At 42.4% G+C, this 23,464-nt stretch overlaps 1 protein-coding gene across 1 annotated transcript in view; it reads right to left on the reverse strand.

The window, feature by feature from the left end:
* CDH23 (cadherin related 23) overlaps positions 1-23,464 on the reverse strand; it is a 1,814,588-nt gene that overhangs the window by 882,099 nt on the left and 909,025 nt on the right. The window contains exon 10 of the mRNA XM_029608940.1: positions 17,547-17,659. Coding sequence (XP_029464800.1) covers positions 17,547-17,659 — 113 coding nt within the window. The remainder of the gene's footprint in view (positions 1-17,546; positions 17,660-23,464) is intronic.

Below are 23,464 nucleotides of genomic sequence, written 5' to 3' on the forward strand. Positions count from 1 at the left end.
AAACCATTCCATGACGCGCAGCGATGACGTCACCTAACCTCAGTATATAATGCGAGGTCCTTTCCCCAGAACCTCGCCTTGGTCACCTCAGTGTGAAGCTAGTTGCCGTCCTTGTTCCTGTGCTTGTTTCAGTGTTCCTGCGTTCCTTGTTCCTGTGCTTGTTCCAGTGTTCCTGCATTCCTTGTTCCTGTGCTTGTTCCAGTGTTGCTGCATTCCAGTGATCCTGTGCCTGTTCCAGTATTTCTGCGTTTGCTCCTATGTTCCCGTGGTCCTTCCTGTATTCCAGCATCTGTTCCTGAGTTCCTTTGTTCCTGAGTCCTGTTCCACGTTCTATTACCCAGGTTGTACCTTCTCGGACTGATACCCGGTACTGACCTCGGCCTGTCGCTGACCTCGCTTGGACTGATTCCTGGAACTGATCTCTGCTTGCCACTTACCACGCTCGAACTGATACCTGGAACCGACCCTCACTTTGGCTGACCATCCTCGGATGGATACCCTGGCTTTGACCCTTGTGCTCCATTCGGACACTCTCTTTGCTCCTCCGGTGACCATCAGGCCTGCCTGCTTTCACACTGCCTGCAGCCTTCTTCGAGCTGGACCACTAGGCGCTGCCTATCCTATCTGGAGGACCTTCAGTTCCTGCCTTGTTCCCGTGGTCTCCAGTACTCTCAGTTCCGGTCTAGCTTGCCTGTTCACCGACAGCCGCGCACCCCCTTCTCTTGGTGGGCACACCTCTCCGTCATCTCCGGGAGACCCTCAGAGGCCCACCTAAGCCCAGGCAGTCCAGGAATCCAAGGGCTCAACCTGCGGAGTCCTCGGACCATTACTGGTGAAGTTCCTGTCAGCCTCTGCCTCCAGGTGTGTTCCGCCTCCTGACGGCAGGCGCCCTCTGGGATTCCTCAGAGGGCCGTACCAATCCTGTGCCAGGCCAAGGGTCCACCTCCAACACAACATATAATAATCTAAAATGGGCATTGTCTGTTACTAAATTTGTTGTAATCCACCTAGAGGTCATCTGTGGTAAAAAAAAAAAAGGAATATCAAATGTCTATAAATAAATATTCCTAAACCATGACTCCTAGAAGAATGACAGCAGATGTACAAACCTATATATGCCCCTTTTCTTATACAATTGCTCTAAGTATCTACTTCTTGTCTTTGTCAGAGACAGGATACTGGGCTAGCCAAACTTTTGGTCTAACCCATTTCGGCAATTCTTGCATTTTGTTTCCATCCAAGTTATCAATACTTTGAACAAAATCACCAAATCTGCATCAAAATTCCTAAAAAAAAAATCTCCAGCGATGTTCAAGAATCCCTTTGAGGGTGACTAGGTCATAAACTGCAACCCCAGTTCAACAAATGAACTGCTTATAATTCATGTATACAATTGTGGTACTGCCTCCTGGGAAACTTTTTGATTAACTTTTATTATCCTTCCCAAGGATTAAAAGTAAGGTTGTAGATCTATGTAATTATTAGAGAAGGCCAACAGAGGTAGCCCGTGGCAGATAAAATGAATCCATCAACCTTTCGCCCTCTCCCCCCACTCCCCCTTTCCCAGATGGTACCCATACAGCATTACCACATTTAACTCTGGTGATATATTATGCAACATTATAAGCAATAGTCAATTTTGATGGTCTATTAGCAGTTTTGCACTGGGGCACCTGGTGCCCAACCAAATAAATATAATGAACATGCAACTCCTTGAGAAGCTTGAAAGAACAGGCCTCCCTCCACCCTCTCGAAAAACAATCTAAATAGGGAAAAAAAAATACAAAGCATATTATGAGCTTAGTGCATCTCCACCTTCTTTCCAACAATAAAGACATCAGAAAATGATGTACAATCCACTATTTAAGCCATATAATTTCAGTTGTTTTCAGGGGAAATATCCTTGCAGAGCTGAAACATCTCTGGGCTGATGTACTAAGCTATGCATTTTTTCATAGAGAAATCACGATTTTTCATCAGATACTTTTTAATTGTATATGTTTTGATGTGCACTGCTCAGGGCTTTGGGATGGGCAGTTTATAAATGAAAATAAATACAAATGTGACAAAATTGAGCCCAGAGGTGCAACTTTTATATCTGCAAAGCCCCCAAAATTTTCAGTTACAGATGTGTGTAAAACGGGGAGATTGTGTACATAAGTGCAATTTACATGCCCAACTTGCCATTCTTATGCACAAAGCAGGCTTCATGAATCAGGAATGCAAAAATAGCAATGGAAGTCAAGCTTTTCTTTTTTAGATATATTAGTGATACAAGGAAGTGTAAAAGTAGCATTGTGAGATTCAGAGGTGAAGGGGAGGAATATGTAAAGGCTGATGAAGAAAAAGCAAAATTGCTTACCAAATATTTCTGTTTGGTATTTATTTTTGAAGGGCCAGGAGCTGGACCACATTATCAAACACTAGAAACAATATAAACCTCAATCGATTCTCAGAAAAGTGTGTTCAGGAGGAGTTAAATAAGCTTAAGTAGATAAGGTAATAGGGCCGGATGGGATATGTGGAGGGTACTTAGGGAAGTTCTGGCAACTCTGCTGGCTGACCTTTTCAATACTGCTTTAGAGTCTGGAGCAGTGCTGGAGGACTGAGGATGGGTTGATGTGGTTCTATTCATAAAAGTGGAAGTAAGGAGGAGGCTGGGTAAGTCTGACATTTATGTTAAGCAAATTAATGGAATTGCTGCGAAAACAGAGGATAATGCACTGGAATTCAGTGGATTATAAGATCCGAGGCAGCAGGATTTTACCAGAGGTAAATCTTGTCAGACAAATCTGATCAATTTCTTGGATTAGGTGACCAGAGATTGGGGACAATGCTAGATGTAGTGTATTTGGATTTCAGTAAACTTTTGATACAATTCCACATAGGCAACATAAATTGAGTGTCCTTGGTATGGGCACTAGAGTGATGACTGGGTTAGAAACTGGTTGAGTGGGAGGCAATAAAGTATAGTGGTAAATGGAATTAATTTTGAGGGGGGCATTACTAGTGGTGTGCCTCAGGTCCTTGGACCGATTCTTTTCAACATTTTTGTAAGCAACATTGTGGAAGGATTGTCAAGAAAGATTTATCTTTATTACATTGATACCAAAATCTCTCATGGGGTAGTCAGCATGGAAGGTGTAGTAAACATGAAGAAGGATCTAGTAAAATTTAAGAATGGTGTAGGGTCTGGCAGCTAAGATTTAATGCTAAAAATGCAGTTATGTATTTAGGCTGCAAAACCCAAAAAAGAAGTACAGTATTGGGGGTGAAATTCTTCTAAGCAGAAAAGAAGAGTGGGATCTGGGGGTAATTGTATCTGATGATATTAAGGTGGTCAAACATGTGGATAAAGCAAGAACGAAAGCCAGAAAGATACTTGGCTGCATAAGGAGGTGATATTGCCCCTGTATAGGTCACTGGTGAGACCTCATTTGGAATACCTTGTACAATTCTGGAGACTGCATCTTCAAAGTGATATAAAGTAGTAGGAGTCAGTCCAGTGTGTGGCTACTGAAATGGTCAGTGGTCTTCCTTTTAAAGCATATGGGGATAGACTTACAGATCTAAACACGTATACCCTAGAGCAGTGTTTCCCAACCCTCTCCTGGAGGCACACCTAACCAGTCAGGTTTTCAGAATATCCATAATAAATATGTATGAGATAGATTTGCATATATTGGAGACCCAGGATATGCAAATCTATCTCATGCATATTCATTGTGGCAATCCTGAAAACCCAATTGGCTAGGTGTGCCTCCAAGAGAGGGTTGGGAAACTCTACCCAAGTGGAAAGACAAGATAGGGGAGATATGAGAGAGACATTTAAATATTCATGATTTCCATGCATGGGAGGAAAGCCTCTTTCAACAGAAAGAAGGCTCTTAAATAAGGGCTCATGGGTTGAGGGGGAAAGGGGGTAGGAGTAATCTTAGGAAATATTTCCTTACAGAGAGGGTGGTGGATGCATGGAACAGCCTCCCAGTGAAGGTGATGAAGATAAAAACAATATCTGAATTCAAGAAAGTATGTGCTAAAAACAAGGGATCTCTTGTGATAGTGGTGGGAACTATAAAGCTAAATTAGAACACAAGAATTGCCTTACTGGGTCAGAACAAAGGTCCATCAAGCCCAGTATCCTATTTCTAACAGTGGCCAATCTAGGTCACATGAACCTGGCAAGATCCCAGATAGCAAACAGATCCCATGCTGCATTCATGCAGTGATAAGTAGTGGTTATTCCCTGATTTTCAAAAGCATTTACATGCTTAAAATTAGTTGGGTGAATGGGCAGATTAGATAGGCCATACAGACTTTTTGTGATGTCACATTTCTCTGTTTCTATGCAGGAGCTCTGGGTTATATTTCTGAGGGCAGACTGTTGAGTCCATCGGTTCCGACGCCCTCTCTCCACCTTCCTCACCTCTTTGGCGCCTCCCTCTTCGGCCGCAGGAAGATTGGCTGCTGCGGCGTTTTCCTGCCGTGGTCCTCCGGCGTTCCCGGACCAGCTCCATGCTGCTAACCACCATGTTTCCTGGAGGCCTAGGGGCGCGCGCACGGCACAGCCCAGACTGAAGTACCAGCGATGACGCAAACCTCGGGGGCGTCCACCGAAGATTACGTCACCCGCGACGGATATTTAAGGTCTTAGAATTTGCTAACACATCAAGTTAGCAAGGGTTTTGCCACCTAAGCTACTCTGCCTCCTCGGACTAACCAGGGGTACCCGCTCCTCGGGGGCCCTGCTCTCTCTCTTACTTTGTAGATTGCAGTCTGGAACCGGTACTCGCTCCTTGAGGGTCCTTGTTCCCGGACTTCTTCGAATTCACTTCTGCCTGGAAGTCAGCACTGCCTACTACATCTGTGAGTTACCATCGCTCTCTCAGAGCTTTCCCTGGAACCAGGTACTCGCTCCTCAAGGGCCTATACATTCCAGCTTCTGGGTTTCTATGAGACATTGTATGAGTGTTACCATCAGGTTCGGTACATGAATTCTGCTTACCCTGCCTACTCACTATATTTCAGTTTCTCTACGGCTCAGCCTCCAGGGATCGCTGTTCCAGCTTCTGAGGGACTACAGCCCAGCCGGGCATTCCAGCTCACTACTGCCACATCTGGTGGTTCAGTATACTGTCTAATAAAAGAACTAGTGTGTGTCTGTCTCCATACTCTGAGCCTGACTGGTGGTCCCTCTCGGGGTCTTCCCTGGGGGCGTGGTCATCTGCCACTGGTCCACCCACAACTCTCCTAAATACTATAGTTTGCTAACTCCTATCTGATTGCTCCTCCCATCAGATAGCGGTTTCAGAACAGATTGTTAACTCCTATCTGATTGCTCCTCCCATCAGATAGCGGTTTCAGAACACAGACTGAGCGCATCGGGCTGATTGGGGCTGGGAATTCTGTGGAGGGAGTGTTCAGAGCCCTTGGGAACTGCAGCTATCACACAAGAGTGACTCCAAGTGGCCAGACTCAAGGTGCATACATACTGGGTTCCAGAGGAAGCCCACAGTTTGTGGCCCCCAGCTGAGGACTATTCTTTCACAGGTTGAAGTAAATGGAAAGGAGTTAAAATGGGGGGGGGGGGGGGGGAGACCATGAATAGCTGCAAATAAAAGCTCATGACAACAGCAGAAGCCACTTCTGATTTAGCTGGAAACCCACAATAACAGGAGGAACCTGCTGTAGCCAAAGGAAACCTTATAGGACAGAGGGAAGAACATTTCTTTGCAGAACAGAGGTACATTGCCTCTGGATTGGCTGTGGGCTTTCTACTCTCCTCAAGTGAGCCCACAGCCTATCCAGTTTTCGGGATAAACACAATAAATAAACATGAGATATATTTGCATACATTGGAGACCCAGCAGTATATGCAAATTAATTTCATGCATACGCATTATGAATTGTGCTGAAAATCCAACTGGCTGTGGGGTCATCAGGACAGATTTAGGAAACCTTGATCTAAAATAAAGGTCACAGAAACACTTTAGAATCTTGTTAGTATGAGGCAAGAAGACAGGACTCGACGCTCTAAAGTGCATTACACTGTATATTGCTCACTGCGGCGATATCACACAATATGCAGGATATAATCTACTGGGGTCCCTATTCACAGTATTAGCCTCCAGAATTTGCAAAGTCTTATTTTTACTTATTCTGTATAAATAAATATTGTTTCCTAGAATCCAGTCCAGTAAAGAATAAGACTCTATATTGAATATTTCCTTTATCAGATAGTCCCAAATTTTTGTTGATTACTGGGACCCTATAGAATGGGTGGAGATGACTTTGTAAACCTGACCCATAAAGCAAGGCAATCAAAAAAGAGAAGACCAATGTAATTCAATTTGCTTATTCATGTGAGTTCTGGCTCCTATAAGGTCTTCCATTCTCATTTTGTCCAGATCTCATCTGTATTCTGCTTTGATTTTTTTAAGTGAGCAGCTTTATTTGCAATAATTGAAGAGTTGACTAGTGGCTAGAGCATCAGGCTACAAACCAGAGTTCAAATTCCACTGATGCTCCTTGTGACCTTAGCATTTTTTATTTTTTGTTTGCTGGCACTTTAAATGTGAGGCCGAAGTCTCAGGACCTGCGTTAGGGTGCTGTGGCTCCTGCCTCACATTTACTGCATTTCAAATAGGTGATGTTATTTTATCACGGCTGACCACCTTCTCGGTCGGCTACAATAAAATATTTGCATCAAATTGCCTATTAATGACCTTATTTGCATGCAGAGATTATTGTAATAGGGGAGGGTGCCGGGGCAGGGACATGAAAAATACCTTGTATATTTTGCGACATTGGCGCGGTCGTGCTCTACTGAGCAATTTACACTGTAATACACATTAGAGCACTGCTGAGGCTTGATGCATCACCCCCGTATGGGTAGATTTTGAAAGGTGCGCGCGTTTTCTGGCGTGCACACATGGACACGCTGATTTTATAACATGAGTGTGCCGGCGCGCCATGTTATAAAATCGTTGGGCCGCGCGCACATGCGCAAGTGGGGGTACAGTTCTGCAAATTTCGTGCGGCAACGCATCCTGGCCTTCTCCAGTTCTCTCCCAGTCCACTCCAATTAATCAAATAACCAATTAAGGAGTGGACTGGGAGGCAACTTCCATACCCTAACCTCTCTTCCCCAACCCCTAATTCTTACCTTTTTCTTTTTTTTTTTTTTTTCCCAACTTACTTCAGGGCCCGACCCCTGGGCTTACCCCGGGCCTGCCCCTTGCAGGAAGACCAGCACTGGCCTTTACGAGCATGGCCGGGCCTTTTTGAAAATAGGCTCGGTGAGCGCAAGGCCCAGCCACATGCGTAAAGGCCAGATTTTACTCTGGGAATAAGAAACTATTAACAGTACCTGATTTTAATCCTCTTTGAAGTGCCAAAAAGTGGAATATAAATAAATAATAATAACATAAGCAAAATCAGAATTGTCCGTCTTCCAGTGAGAGCAGAAAGCAGTCCTAATAATGGAAAAAGGGGATTTTGCAACATTAAGTCACTGCCAAGCTGCTGCAGGTATAAAATACAAAAGAGATAGTCTCAGAAGCAGTACAACACACACTTCAAGGTAAGTTTGTTATTAATTCAGCATGTATAGAGAGCGCTAAACCACAGCACTTTAAAACAAATTATATACAGGTACAATGAGTTTCTGCTCTAGGGAGCTAACAATGTAAGGACCTGATTTTCTAAGACTTTTTTTCCATTCTGTATATAACCCTTTTCTAAGGTCGAAGGAAAAGGGGCGCACCTTCAGGAATTGCAGAGGTCTGACAAATTCAATGCAGTCCTGGGAGTTCTTCCAGATAGGGGGGGAAGCAACTGCTTCTAGCCCCAAGAGAATCAGTGTGGTAGTCATACAAAAACTGCACTGCACATATAAAAGTTGCTCCAATCCATAACAGTTTACTGATGCAAAACAAAAATAGTTGCAGTGACAAACAATTACATCCTCCAGAATTAGTGTCTCTCAAGCATACAATCCATCAAAAATACACAACATAGTCAACAAAGAATGTTCCAGATGTTCCTTTGGCCTGCGTCATCTCCAAGTCCTTCCCAGAAAGAAAGCTGAATCCTCTATTGCTATTACAGATTCTCCCTTATACCTGTCAGTGTTTCAGCCCCTCTGGGATAGCTCTGGTTGCCTCTCCTTGAGATGGCCCCCTGCCAAGGTTGCAGTCACCAAAAACAGATTACAGCTAACCGCTTTCAATTTTTCAATTTCCAGTAAGCTAGCAAAGATCCTTAGTTACAAAAAGAGTTGTTGAGGGTTCAGCTTTCTTCCGTTTGTAAGAAAAGGAGAAACTCACTCACAAAAAAATAACAGAAAGACAGAAGAATAGGCCCATTTCTGTTCCATGCAGAAAAATAGTAAACAGTTTGCATTACTTGCAACTTTGGGCACTATTTTCCATTTTAGCACACAAAGCAGATTTAGCAAAGTTTTTTTGGCTTTGTAAACAGTAAAATTCTGTACATAGTTTTAAATTTGCAAATTTTGTTTAAATGTATAGTTAATGAGTTGCTACAACACATAATTATGCAAAGTAGCTCACTATTTGGGCACAGTAAAATAATGAGCGAAATTGGCTTTGCAAGGCTTCAATGAGTTAAACGTTTTGCTGTTTCTTGTAAAAAAGATATGCGCAATATTTCTCTACCAGACTCATTTGCAAGCACAGAAAATTATCCTGCACAAAATGAGATATTGAATGCAAAAGCTTGCACGTTAATATATAAGCCTCTTAATCTGTGTGAACAGATAACAGACCTTCCCACTGGAAAAATGGGAAGTAGGAGAACACCTCCCAAAGAGCAAGTCAGCAAACACACTAACTCTCTAAAAACTCTTTCAACCTTCCAGGACAGCTGCCTCCCAGAAAGCTGCTCCAAGACTCCTGAAACCAGACACTAACCATTCCCCTTATAGACTCAGGAAAATGCTTCCCATAAGGATGCATTATGGGTAACCTCCTCTTGGTTGGAGGGCCAAACAGTTCCCAGGGATACCCATGACCAAGCCGGACCACTCCTTCTCTCTGACTTTTTCCACGCTAACTCCTGGGTGGCCGGGGTTCATCTGGCAAGGGGGAGGTAGAACCTCCTGGGTCCTTAGTGCTGAGGTGGGGATCTGCAGTATGATCATGCGCGCTCAGTCCCATCACAGTCATCGAATACTCACAGAAGTCGTGTTCAATAACTGGAGTCGCACTCAATAAAGGCAGCTGGGATGCGATAATGTTGTTCAAACTAAAAAGAAATTACTTACGTTTGAAAAACAAAATCCATGCAAGTGTGGCAAAACCCATAAGTAGCATTAGGAAAAATCATTATCCGTGGTGCAGTCTCTTTTGACTCTCATCGTTCCCACGGAATCAGTGTCCAGACAAAATCCCTCCCCATAAAAGCTGGGAAAATTCTCCTCTTCCCCTAGCATATGCTAAAGGAGAAAAATGTTTAAAACCCCTCTCACTCTCTCTCTCTCTCTCTCTCTCTCCACTTTAGATGCAGACTCCTTTGAGAACAGCAGTCTCTTCTCCTTCAAGAATAGCAATCTATGCCCACTGTTTACTGGTAGTGGGAAAACAGCCACCATCAAAACCTAGAACTTCCACCAAGGGGGAAAACGGCCTTTGTATCAGAAGATGATCAAAAGACAGAAAAAATCTCCAATCACAGGATAATACTCCATCTGGTAACCGTGAGGCTCATCCAAAACTTCCTACTCCAAAAATAATCTCCTACTCTGTAAGGGAATCTCACTGTGGACTCGAGTCACTGAGTCACAGAAATAAAAAAAACAAACACTAAAATCCAAAAGCAGCAGGCCCAGAAATTCCTGTGAGGTATACTGTGATCCCTCACTAACAAACATGCCTTCGGGTAACATTACTGAGTGAACATTAGCACTTTTTTGACCATCCCTAAAGGTTTCTTGGGCAAAGTTTGGGACTGGTCTGCTCTGCTTTATAAACCTGACTGAGCATGTGCAGAGGAGCTGCAGATTTTGTTGGTGGAAGAGTGAGAGGAGGAGATATTTTTTCCAGTTAGACTCTGCCTATGCAAGAGGGAAAAAGGACTGGGAGGGACCATCCCTGTAAGAGGAGAGCAACTTGAGAGAGTTTTACTTTTGGACCTACTCCATTTCAGGATGGAAGTCATCTTTGTCTGAGGGGAATTGGGATAGGACGCTGCTCTGCCTTGCTGCCAACTACTGAAGTGGGGGATTGCTTTTATCCTAGAAAAGAGAAGTGAGTGAAGGAGAGAAGCATTTTTCCATTTTTTGGGAAGAAAACTTTTTTTTTTTTTCAAGACTGAGACCTGGCCATCCACCCAGTAGTGTGGGTTATCCATGTGTTCCTGGCTCATAGGAATACTACCTCAGAAAGCATCAATTTGGGAAAAGGCACTGTGAACTTTAGGTTCACAAACACTGATTTTTTGTGACTTTGACTTTAACGTTTATTTTTGTTGCAGTAACTAAATCTGTCCTGCCTGTTCTTTCAAGGGATAGTGCATTTAAGTTGATTAATCAGACACAGTGAGTACCAATTGAGAGTGAGTGATAAGACTGAGAGTCCCCACCCCATGAGCCTAGGCCCCCAGACGCTTGATCTCCTCCCTGCTGGAAGAACCTTGGCATACTGGTGTCTAAGTAATCTGTGTGAACATGAGGGTAAGAAGGATTGAGAATAAGAGTAGCCCTGGGGATTCATGGTGAACCCCTGCGCTCTGGGAGAACCCCAAAGAGGGGGTTATTTATACATTCTATAAAACAGATAATGCAAGAAAACCTATCATTGTCTAATATCCCCCCCATTGTAGTTATCCAAAGGATTAGAACATTTTGAAGAAAAGCCTGTTATAGGTAACTTTATCTTACAAATTCACCACTAGTTGGGCAAACTAAAAGGAATCTAGATACACTCTTCCCTTGATGACAAAACATATATTTAAATGGAAATTTAAGATTAAATGTGGCATCTATAACAAGAACCTTTTGCCTAAGGAACAATATTTTTTTCCATTTAACCTGTCTGGCCTTACGTACATCAGGAAGGAGCCTGATCTTGTGCCCGATAAATAACAAATATTTTTTAACAAGAAACTATTTGAATATGATTCCTACAAGGTTCAATTAAAAAAGACACCATCTGCATAGCTTTTAACACTAGAACAGCTGCTGGCAGGTTTTTATGCCGCTATGTTTTAGGCTCTAAAACTGAAAGAAAACAAATGATTTTAGTGTACAAATTGATGCTCAGAAATAAGTAAAGAGAAGAATTCTGCATTTTGTCTATTAATTTTAAAATAAAATCTAAAAATGTGCTTCAAACTGCCAGGAGTGGCTAACACCCTAGAACAGCCGCCAGCACAAAAATACACAACAATGTTTTAGGCTCTGTAATTGAAAGAAAACTCATGATTTTAGTTCTGCAATATTCTTCTTGCACAGCTTTCCCTATCTCCCTATGAACTGACAATGTTGACTTACTTATCTCGTCCCATGTCAGAGATTTCAGTGTCTAAATTGATGACAAGCTTACCTTTCAGCAGCAAGTGAAAGCGACCATTAGATCTGGGTTTTTTAAGTTACAAATTATTCAAGCCTTAAAACTTTGTTAAGCCTGGCAGATTTTTGAACAGCGTTCCAGGCTCTTCTAATGCCATTATTTTATTATTGTAACATAACTAGGTCTTCCTGCTTATTCTTTGAAGGCATTGCAGCTCCTTCATAGAAACATAGTAATGACGGCAGAAAAAGACCAAAATGGTCCATCTAGTCTGCCCAGCAAGCTTCCCAAGGTAGTTACTGCTGCTCTGTGCAGGTTACCCACATGTTTCTGTTAAAGGTAGTAACTGCCACTCAAGCTTTTTTTTTAATTTATTCCCATCCTCTATCCTTTAGGGATCCACAGTGTTTATCCCATGCCCCTTTGAAATCCTTCAGAATGCTAATGTGCGCCTTATTATTGGCATTCATATAAGGGAACACATCACCACAGCTTTGTATAGGCTGCACTAGCTCCCAGTTCAATGGAGAGTTCAATATAAGATTGCAATTTTGGTTCAAAATGTCCTGCGGTTGAACTCCTTTCCCTGGGCAAATGTGCAGAACCAAACCTCTAGCTAACAAACTGCTCCCCAATTGACACTTTTTAACTTATTGATAACATCCAGTTAGTGCGCCCTAAGTCCTATTAGGGCGCACTAACTCCGAAATTAAGAAAACTAGGTAGTGCGCACTAATGGGACAATGTGCACTAATGTCTAGTTAGTGCGCACCAAGCCCAAAATTAGGAAAACTGATTAGTGTGCACTAACTGCAAAATTAGGGAAACCCGAAATAAATACCTCCTGAACCATTATAAAAATTAAATTTAATAGATAACGACAGTAAAAAAAAAATCTGTGCACATCCCTAAACTGTATACACTGGAGGAGAGGAGGTGCAGGGGAGATACAATACAGATGACCAGGGAGTATTAACGATGAACAAACTTCAAACCTTTTCCGATGGAAAGGAAACAGTAGAACTAGAGGTCATAATATGAAATTCCAGGGGGGAAGACTCAGAACTAATATCAGGAAATATTTCTTCACGGAGAGGGTAGTGGGTACTGGAATGCTCTCCCAGAAGAGTTGGTGAAGACAAGAACAATTAATTAATTCCAAAGGGCATGGGACAAACACTGTGGATCCCTAAAGACATAAAGAAAGCAAGGGTATAACATTTCTGCATGTGGGTAACCTGCATGGAGGGGCAGTTACTACCCTTAACAGAAATCATGGGGGTGACCTGATCGGAGTGGCAGTTACCACCAAAAGCAAATTGCTGGGCAGACTTCATGGGCCATCTGGTATTATTTAATTTTTATATACCAAAGTTTCATGAGAACATATCACATCAGTTTACAGTAGTTAACAAATATTCATTAAAAAATATTTGCATTTCCAAAATTAAATGAAGAGAAGTAAATACAAAGTTTCATAATAAACTAATAAAACAAATAAAATAGTAAAATAATTAAACAAAATTTAAACAGTTAAAGAAGCAGAACAGTAAGAGCAGAGATAATATAATTAACTAAATATTTATATTAAAGGGGAATATAATCCTTAGGTTAAAGCTCTTGGAAGGCTTGATTGAATAGCCATGTTTTAATATCCTTTTTAAATATTTTGTTGTTCAGCTAGAAACAGATGAGGGAGGAGGGGGGAATGAGAGGCCTACTTTTACCTGGTTGGACAATAAGTCACTTGGCATTATGGGCATGGAATTTCATATTAAATTACAGGCCAGATAACTGAAGCAACATTCCACTGGCAGACTGTGCATCCTTGCCTCTTTGGTATTGCATCTAGAATGCTTTCATATCTAACATGATGTCATGACAAACAGTATATGGGATGTTTACATGAAACGCTATCACAGAGCATGTATGAAATATTTTTTGGCAATAGACTTGAGAAGAAGTCTGCAGGATGTGCATTATGTCAAAACGGCATGATTTCCTCCCAGATTGGCACAGTTCAACTGCTAGTCTTGTGGCCACTAGAGAAATCAAGTAACCGCCCCCCCCCCCCCCCCCACCACCAAAGGAAACATTATTTGACTGGCACCTCTAAGGAAGGGAGTTAAAAGGAGGTATGTGGATGTGGCATGCCCCATCAGCAGGATGTGACATGTTACGTTAACCTCCTCAGTTTATTTACCAATTTATTTATTTAACAAATTTATAGCCTGCAGAATCCTAACTAATGGCGGGTTCCAATAAATATACACAATCACATCAAATAAACAAACAAAAATAAACCTAATGTTTAAAGACAAAAAGACATAACCAATTAAAAATCTGTCTAAAAACCAATACAATTTAAACAATAAAAATATTAACAAGCTATAAACAGTAAGACTTCATTAAAGAAAAATACATTTCCCAACAGATGATCATCACACACTTTAAAGTGCATTAGTGTTAAATACTTGGTTGAAATAAAAGGTTTTTACCTGATTCCTAAATGTGGAATAGCATTGAATTGTGTGTATTCCACAATAAAGGGTCTCCAATATTCTTTCTGGTTTCATCTAAACAAGCCTGATGAATAGATGGTATATCCAACAGATTGCGGCTAAGATTTGTATATTTTAAGCAGGGTACTGACACACAAAGGCGTATTCCTACTGAGTGCATGGTTAAGTAATGTGACAATCTTAAACTGTATCCTATCCTCCACTATATGGGGAGCCAGTGCAGTGAACGCAAAACAGGAGAGATATGATCTGATTCTTTTGTACTTATGATTAGCCTGGCAGCCGCAATTTGAACTGACTGCAAACATTTTAGCATATATTCTGGCCACCCAACATATAGCGAGTTGTAATAATCTGGTTTAGAAATAACTAAAGACCGTGAGATGGTTCAAAGTCAGTAGCTGTCAAAAATAGTTTAAGGGCAACAATACACACAGCTTATTAAATGCCCTACTTGACACTGTTTTTGTCTGCTCCCTCAAAGATAAATCAGATTTCAGCTGTACTAACAGGTTTCTCACTATAGGTGATACCGCCATTGAAACCTGCTCTGTATACCTCAGACTGACTTTTCATTCCCAAACTTGTGAAGAATGTTGTTACAAGAAGCTAGAGAGTTGTAATTAACTCCCTTGTCACAATGACTTAACATGCTGCTGATTAGGTTTTGTCTTAACATGAAGCTTTACTGGCTTTGAGTTACTTTACGCTGTAAGTGTATAACGTAGCCCTGTAATTACCACTTTCCCCAACACAGGAACACACTGACAGATCAATGCAGAAATATGCGTCCAGCCAAACATCTTTACGCCTGCGTTTCAACGCGCTTTTTTTGTGCACAAAAGTTACTGCTGATGCAGCAAGGAGTTTTGCATGCAGAAAATGTGAGTTTCTAAACAGGAATACTGCTTAGTGCCCTCGCATGGAAATCCCTTGGAAATGAGGGCATTAAGCAAGCAGTACTTCCCAATGCAGAGAGACTGCACCTGGCCAGCGCACCTTTTTTTTTAGCACTGGAAACTTAACCCAGGGCCACAGTTGGAGTTAAGTTTCCAGTGCTACTGTTCTGACACTTAAAGCCCCTAAAAAAGGGGAAATAATGTTTAAGAAAAGTTTTAAAATGTCTGCAGATAAGTATTGATTAATATGGGTAAATGGCAGCAGCTGACGCCACTTCCTCAATAAGTCTCTACTTATCCACTAAGTAGCGGCTAACACCACTTACATGGATAAGTACTGACATCTGGCAGAGGGTAACAGCTGGCCAATAGACTGATAAGTTAGTACTTAACTGGCATGATTTACACCTCTACTTAGCCGGATAAATACTTATTCGACTAAGTAGTGGTCATCTGCTGCCAGATAGCCAGATAAATCAGTATTTATCTGGTTAAGTAGCAGTGGCTGCCATCACTTATGGTCTGTCAGTTATGCCTCCCCTCCTTCCCGAGTTAAAAAATGTGTTGGACCTGTAACAAACACACATTTTACTCTTAAATGTGCTTTTTTTAAATCTCCAATGCATTTGCATTTTATTAGCTTACTGCATCGGGAGTTAAAAAAAAATATATATGGACATTAAAAATGTGCACTAAAAACCATTGCACAGTTTCTTAACGTCCAGAGTACTGCATCGGCCTGTGAGAGTTTGATGTAAGAACCTGAGCTAAATTTGCAAAATAGCATGCAATATTTTTCAACAGGGATTAATATGTAAATAAGCCCAGTAGAAAAATACCATGCAAAGTTTTGCTATGGGAAATCCTGCCTGCAAGACAATGTTTGCATGTTGTTTTGCTATGCAGTAATAGTTAATGAGCTGCTTTGCATGGTTTTACACTGCAGTACCATATTAACTATTAATCTGAATACAATTGTGCAAGCATAAAGCTACGTGCACAATGTAATACTTTGAGAAGGAGAAACAAATTTGCAAATGCCACTTCAAGTGCTAAAATGGTGTAACCCTTTATCGGGAAATATATCTAATGCCAAAGAGCCATAAAAGAATTTCTTAAACAGGGCTAACTCTTCCTCCATTTCTTTTCTGTGGGGAAAAGACTAACCTTGTGGGCCCAAGCACAGGAAAGTATAAGTGTAAGTGTGTGTGTGTGTGTGTGTGTGTGTGTGTGTGTGTGATTACCATAGCTCTTCAGGACAGGTGCCATGACAAAACAGGCAGGACTCGCTGGATGGGCAGTCAAAATATTAAAGTGTCCAGTTACATTCAGATTCTGAGAATTGCAGGAAGCACAGTTTTAACTTGTATCTCCCTTTGTGGAAGTGTCCCTTTGTACTGAAGCTTGGAACTGGTATTTCATGCATGGTGTGGTGTGAATAGGTATCTCAAGGTGGTGGGGGTATCCTAACCAGGGCAGAAGTCCTCTTCCCCACAGTACCTGCCTGTGTCCCATGTTCCAGGGTGGAAACTCCGACTGGGGGTCTCCAAATGTTCTCTTTACTTCTCCGGTTGACTCCTCTTGAAAAGAATAGATACTGACCCTCCTGATGGAAGGGTCTTTACTGGAACAGTTCTTTCAGTCCAGTTCTGGTTAAGGAAGTGAGCAGACAATTCTACTTCCTTCCCAATCAGATGGAAAAAAACAAATTAAATCTCCCACCGGCCGGTCTCTGCAACCTTCTCTTGATGGAGTGAAGGGGTATTCAGATCCCTCCTGCACGTCTGGAGAGGGGGTTTCTGCCTCCCAGAAGGAACAGGTTTAAAACACGAAAATCTTAAGATCTGAGCAAAAATAGAAAAAAAAACCCCCACTCTATGTCCCTCTTACCTCCAGTCTATCACCAGTACTGGCAGGGCAGTGGCTGTCCCTCTCTGTGCTAGACTGGGGGCCTAACTTGGACAGCACACTGAAAACACTTCCTTCCTTCATGAAAGCAAAACTACATTGCCCCCTAGTCACATGTGCCTACCTCCCCCCCCCCCACCCCCCCTATTTCCTAAAAAGGACCTCTCATTCCCGCAAGCCTCTGGTGGAAGTGCAGTATTGAATGGCAAAACCCTTATACAGATGTCCAACCATGGGCTGGGAGCTAGTGGAGACCTAATAGTCTCTAAAATGGCAAATGGTGCGCTCTATTGCAATTAACATGCACTATTTACCATTTTTTGTGTGCAAAGTGGCACTGGCAATTTTTTTTCGCCCTTTAGTACATGAGCCTCTGAAAGAAGCTGTGTGCAAGAGTGAAATTTTAACTTTTTGAAGGTTGCTCCCAAGTCTGAAAAGAACATGTAAATTAATATAGTTCCATTAACCTCATGTTTTCATCAGTATCCATACATTTGCAGATAGCCAAAATCCACTCGGAGTTACTTTATCTGGATTACAACGGGAATAAGAGAGACTAAAAATGTAAGTGTCCCTGTAATTAGTTCCTTTACAATTTGTGTGACTAGTTGCTGGAACTAGCTATTTTTAATAAGTCATTTTTTTCCAGAATTTCAAAGATCTTTTCTGTGCAATAACTCTCTCACCTTTACAGTAAGGCTAAAGCCTGTGCTGTAGAGAGGATTTTCTCGGTCAAGTTGCCCATTCAGGGTTAGGGCTCCACTGATATAGTCCAGTGCAAAGATACTGTTGGTGTTACCTGAAATAGAAAAAAAAAAAAAAACCCCACATATTAAAAATGGACTCTCTGAAGGCAGGGACAATGGGCAGATGGTACAAGACAGCTTTCAGGAGGCTATCATTGAAATAAGAATAAACCAGTGGGAAAAAGAGATTTAGAGGATTCTGCAAGTACTGCACTGTTAGATTTATTTTACTATAACTTTCATCAACCTTCTTGAACAGGTGGCATTTCTCATTATACAGGACAAACGACAAGAAATCATTTGCAGCCATTAACGCATCCAAAGATGTCCACTTAGAGCGGGGGTGAGGGTGCGGGGGTGGGTAGGAGGAGGCATGGACAGGGGAAGGCAAGAATCAAAACCAAGCACAGAGTATAATTATTAAAAACGTTTATACACTTACGGAGAGTATGAAAATGCTCCTGGGGATTATAAACTTTGCCATGTTCACAGGAAGTATATTAACTTGGCCACATAAACTATCAGAAAACATGGGATGGTTGAAGAAGTGAAATACAGTAGTTTTTTGTTTTAGTCAAGCACAAAAGTTTGGTGACAAGGTAATAGTACACCAGGTGGCTCCCAGATGCACCACACTGGGGCTACCTGGTGGGGTCCTCCGAAGTAGCCCCGTTTATCTTACTAGAAAAGACCTTGTTGGAAAGGTGAAATGTTATATGAGGCAATACTGGACTGAAAGGGCAATATCTGTTAAAATAATCAATTTCTGATTGAGCCCAAAGGCTTTCGCTCAGCGATTGTCTCTGCACATTCATAGTTCATTCATTTAACAAAGGTCAGAAGTGGGGCCTTGTGATTGTATAAGATTAACCCCCACCCCGGAAGGGAAGCATTTTATTTATGTAAGTCTTGCGAGGTAGAAAAGATTAAGTAGTTTTTCTTGAGAATTCAATTGAACGTTTTTAAAGTTTTAACCAGCAGACTTTCAGAGATGTCAAGGGTGATCCATCCCAAACAGTGAGATTTACCGCTCCAATGAGTGAGATTGAAGGCCGGAGAGTGAGATTGTTTAGGCAGTGTGTCTGGGGTATAAATCTAGAAAGATTTAAGTGTCGTATTGCTTTGCAAATGAAAGAAGCACTACAAAATATTTTGCTTTCTTTGGTGCCTCTGAAAGTATATAAGCAGAGCGAAGGCAGTATGAGGACAAGAAGCAGTGAGATTGTTTAACTGTACTTTTAATAAAAGAATCCCTACGTCTAAGATGACTGGTCTTACCTGGCCTTTTCTGTTTGCCTTCTGGCTATATTTGACCGTCTTCCATGTTGTTTTTTTGGACCAACCATATATAAATGATGACCATGAGGACAATGTTAAAGGAACAAGTGCAGTTTATTATGCAGTTACCTAGGTACATTCTTTGGGCTGAAATCTGTGCTCCACTCAGTGCCTAAAAGTGTGCACGCGGATTTCACAGCTCATGGCCTTTTAGCCACAGGGAACCGGGAATGGGCAGGGGGGAGGTCAGGGGAGACGCTGCATGCATAGGCATCTGATTTTGAAATCCCTGCTTGTACTTTGCTGTGCAGATGTTGCATTTGCAGGAAAGCAGGTGCAAAATCCGCCAATGCTTTTGTACCTATGTTCTTTGCCAGACCAGATTTTGAAAGGGAGGTTTCCCCTTTAAAAATTAGTTTGTGGGCCCTGCAAACTGGGTCAGATCAAGGATCCATCAAGCCCAGCATCCTGTTTCCAACAGAGGCCAAGCCAGGCCACAAGAACTTGGCAATTACCCAAACACTAAGAAGATCCCATGCCACTGATGCAATTAATAGCAGTGGCTATTCCCTAAGTTAATTTCATTAATAGCCGTTAATGGACTTCTCCTCCAAGAACTTATCCAAACCTTTTTTGAACCCAGCTAAACTATCTGCACTAATCACATCTTCTGGCAACAAATTCCAGAGCTTTATTGTGCATTGAGTGAAAAAGAATTTTCTCCGATTAGTCTTAAATGTGCTACTTGCTAACTTCATGGAATGCCCCCAAGTCCTTCTATTATTCGAAAGTGTAAATAACTGATTCACATCTACTTGTTCAAGACCTCTCATGATCTTAAAGACCTCTATCATATCCCCCCTCAGCCATCCCTTCTCCAAGCTGAACAGCCCTAACCTCTTCAGCCTTTCCTCATAGGGGAACTGTTCCATCCCCTTTATCATTTTGGTTGCCCTTCTTTGTACCTTCTCCATCGCAACTATATCTTTTTTGAGATGCGGCGACCGGACACAGTATTCCAGGTGCGGTCTCACCATGGAGCGATATATTTATTTATTTATTTAGCATTTTTATATACCAGAATTCATGTAAAAATTACATATTACCTCGGTTTACATAAGAACGAGAACTCGCATGTAAGAATGCATTACATTAAACAAGGGATAAGAGAACTGGGATCAACAAGGTAATGAACAACAGAACAAATAAATAAAGGCTCTATTATATATAGATATATTATATTATATATATTAGATATATATTAGATATAGAGGCATTATGACATTTTCTGTTTTATTAACCATTCCCTTCCTAATAATTCCTAACATTCTGTTTGCTTTTTTGACTGCTGCAGCACACTGAGCCAACGATTTTAAAGTATTATCCACTATGATGCCTAGATCTGTTTCCTTGGTGGTAGCTCCTAATATGGAACCTAACATCGTGCAACTACAGCAAGGGTTATTTTTTCCTATATGGAACACCTTGCACTTGTCCACATTAAATTTCATCTGCCATTTATATGCCCAATCTTCCAGTCTTGCAAGGTATTCCTGTAATATATCACAATCCGCTTGTGATTTAACTACTCTGAATAATTTTGTATCATCCGCAAATTTGATAACCTCACTCATCGTATTCCTTTCCTGATCATTTATATATATATTGAAAAGCACCGGTCCAAGTAAAGATCCCTGAGGTACTCCACTGTTTACCCTTTTCCCCTGAGAAAATTGACTATTTAATCCTACTCTCTGTTTCCTGTCTTTTAACCAGTTTGTAAACCACGAAAGGACATCGCCTCCTATCCCATGACTTTTTAGTTTTCTTAGAAGCCTCTCATGAGGGACCTTGTCAAACGCCTTCTGAAAATCCAAATACATTATATCTACTGGTTCACCTTTATCCACATCTTTATTAACCCCTTCAAAAAAATGAAGCAGATTTGTTAGGCAAGACTTCCCTTGGGTAAATCCATGTTGACTTTGTTCCATTAAATCATGTCTTTGTATATGCTCTACGATTTTGATCTTAAGAATAGTTTCCACTATTTTTCCCGGCACTGAAGTCAGGCTCACTGGTCTCTGGATCTCCCTGGAGCCTTTTTTAAATATTGGGGTTACATTGGCCACCCTCCAGTCTTCAGGTACAATGGATGATTTTAATGATAGGTTACAAATTTTAACTAATAGATCAGAAATTTCATTTTTGAGTTCCTTCAGTACCCTAGGATGCATACCATTCGGTCCAGGTGATTTGCTATTCTTTAGTTTGTCAATCTGGCCTACTACATCTTCCAGGTTCACAGTGATCTCGTTCAGTTCATCTGACTCATTACCCCTGAAAACCATCTCTGGAACTGGTATCTCCCGAACATCCTCATTAGTAAACACAGAAGCAAAGAATTCATTTAGTCTTTCTGCAATGGCCTTATCTTCCCTAAGAGCCCCTTTAACCCCTCTGTCATCTAATGGTCCAACCGACTCCCTCACAGGTTTCTTGCTTTGAATATATTTAAAAAAGTTTTTAGTATGAGTTTTTGCCTCTATGGCCAATTTCATTTCAAATTCTCTCTTTGTCTGTCTTATCAATGTTTTACACCTAGCTTGACAATGCTTATGTTTTATCCTATTTTCTTCAGATGGATCCTTTTTCCAATTTTTGAAGGATTTTTTTTGGCTAAAATAGCCTCTTTCACCTCACCTTTTAACCATGACGGTAATCATTTTGCCTTCCTTCCACCTTTCTTAATGTGTGGAATACATATGGACTGCGCCTTTAGGATGGTATTTTTTAACAATATCCATGCCTGTTGAACACTTTTAATCTTTGCAGCTGCACCTTTCAGTTTTCTTCTATTTTCCTCATTTTATCAAAGTTTCCCTTTTGAAAGTTTAGTGTTAGAGCTGCAGATTTACTTATTTTCCCCTTTCAGTTATTAGTTTAAATTTGATCACGTTATGATCACTGTTGTCAAGGGGCCCACCACTGTTACCTCTCTCACCAAATCCTGTGTTCCACTAAGAATTAAATCTAAAATAGCAACTTCTCTCGTTGGTTCCTGAACCAATTGCTCCATGAAGCAATCATTTATTACATCCAGGAACTTTATGTCTCTAGCAAGTCCTGATGTTACATTTACCCAGTCAATATCCGCCTTTATTTTATCTGGCGATCCTTCCTCCATTTAGCCACACAAGACTGCAGAAGCACAGCTGCTATGTAAAGGGGGATGTCTGTAAAGTTCCCAACACTTTCTGGCAGCTATCAAAGTTGGCTGATTATATAAAACCTCAGGTAGAGATGTGCATTTGTATAAAACAAAACTGCAAAATGTGACGAATAAGGCTAATTCATTTCATTCGGGGGCCCCAAAGCAAATCGGGCCCTGCACCTCCTGAATGAAATGAATCTCATTTGTTTGTTTTGTTTTAAAGTAATAATTCGGCCCTAGGTCTAGGTCTGAAGCAAGGGCCTTGCCTAGGGCGTAGGCCAAGGTCCAAAGCAGGAGCCATACCTAGGCCCAAACATGACGCCGGGGTCTCGGCAGAGGTACGGGCCAACACCGGGGCCTTGGCCGAGGCCCCCAAAAATTAAACAACAAATAACTGTCGAGTATCCGACAAAGGCCGGGACCTGATACTGGGGATAGGCCCGGACCCAGACCCAAAGGCCGAGTCCTGACGCCGGGGCCTAGGCCGGTGTCGGGCCCAGGCCTGATTCCGTGACCTGACCGAATGCAGAGGCCTCGGCCCGGACCCAGGCCACACACAGTGACTTGACCAGAAGGCCAGGCTCCGATACTGGGAACTTGGTCTAGGCCAAGGCCAGAACCCAGGCCCAGAGGTCGGGACCCAGGCCCAGAGGTCGGGACCCAGCCCAGAGGCTGGGTCCCGACATGGCTCCTCGGCCCTGACCCAGGCCCAACACTGTGATCCAAAAGTCAGGCGCAGGCCTTGGAGTCTCTTCTTTGTCCTCCTCTTTCTTTGGCATTTGCAAGCCAAATGACGCCATCCACTGGGGTCGCGCCAGAGTTAATTACCTCCAGTGCATTCACCCCTGCAGACAGCACCATTTTAATGTATGGTAATGTGTACAGTGTCATTTGGCTTGCTAGTGCCGAAGAAAGAAGAGGACGAAGAAGAGGCTCCAAGGCCCTCGGCCTGACCCTAGACCTCGGCCCAGGCATCGGGACCTGGCCTCCTGGCCAAGACCCTGGCATTGGGCCTTGGTCCGGGTCTAACCCCCAGCATTAGGACCCGGCCTCGGTACCCGGCCTCTGAATCAGATCGAGGCATTGAGCCTGGGTCCGGGCCAAGGCCCCAGCATCGGGACCCAGCCTCCGGGCCAGGTTGCGGTGTTGGGCCTGGGTCCGGGCCCCTGGCTTAGGCCCAAGCTTCAGGACCCAGCCTCCATGTCGGGCCGCAGCATCAGGCCTAGGTCCGGGCCCCGGCATCGGGACCCAGTCTCCGGGTCGGGTTGCTGCATTGGGCCTGAATCCGGGCTGAGGCACCGGACCGAGTAAGTGGGGGCTGGGGGGATCCCAGCCTCGGCAGTTTTTTGGGGCGAGCGGGCGGCCC

This window comes from Rhinatrema bivittatum, chromosome 7 (assembly GCF_901001135.1).
Source record: "Rhinatrema bivittatum chromosome 7, aRhiBiv1.1, whole genome shotgun sequence".
Taxonomy (NCBI): Eukaryota; Metazoa; Chordata; class Amphibia; order Gymnophiona; family Rhinatrematidae; genus Rhinatrema; species Rhinatrema bivittatum.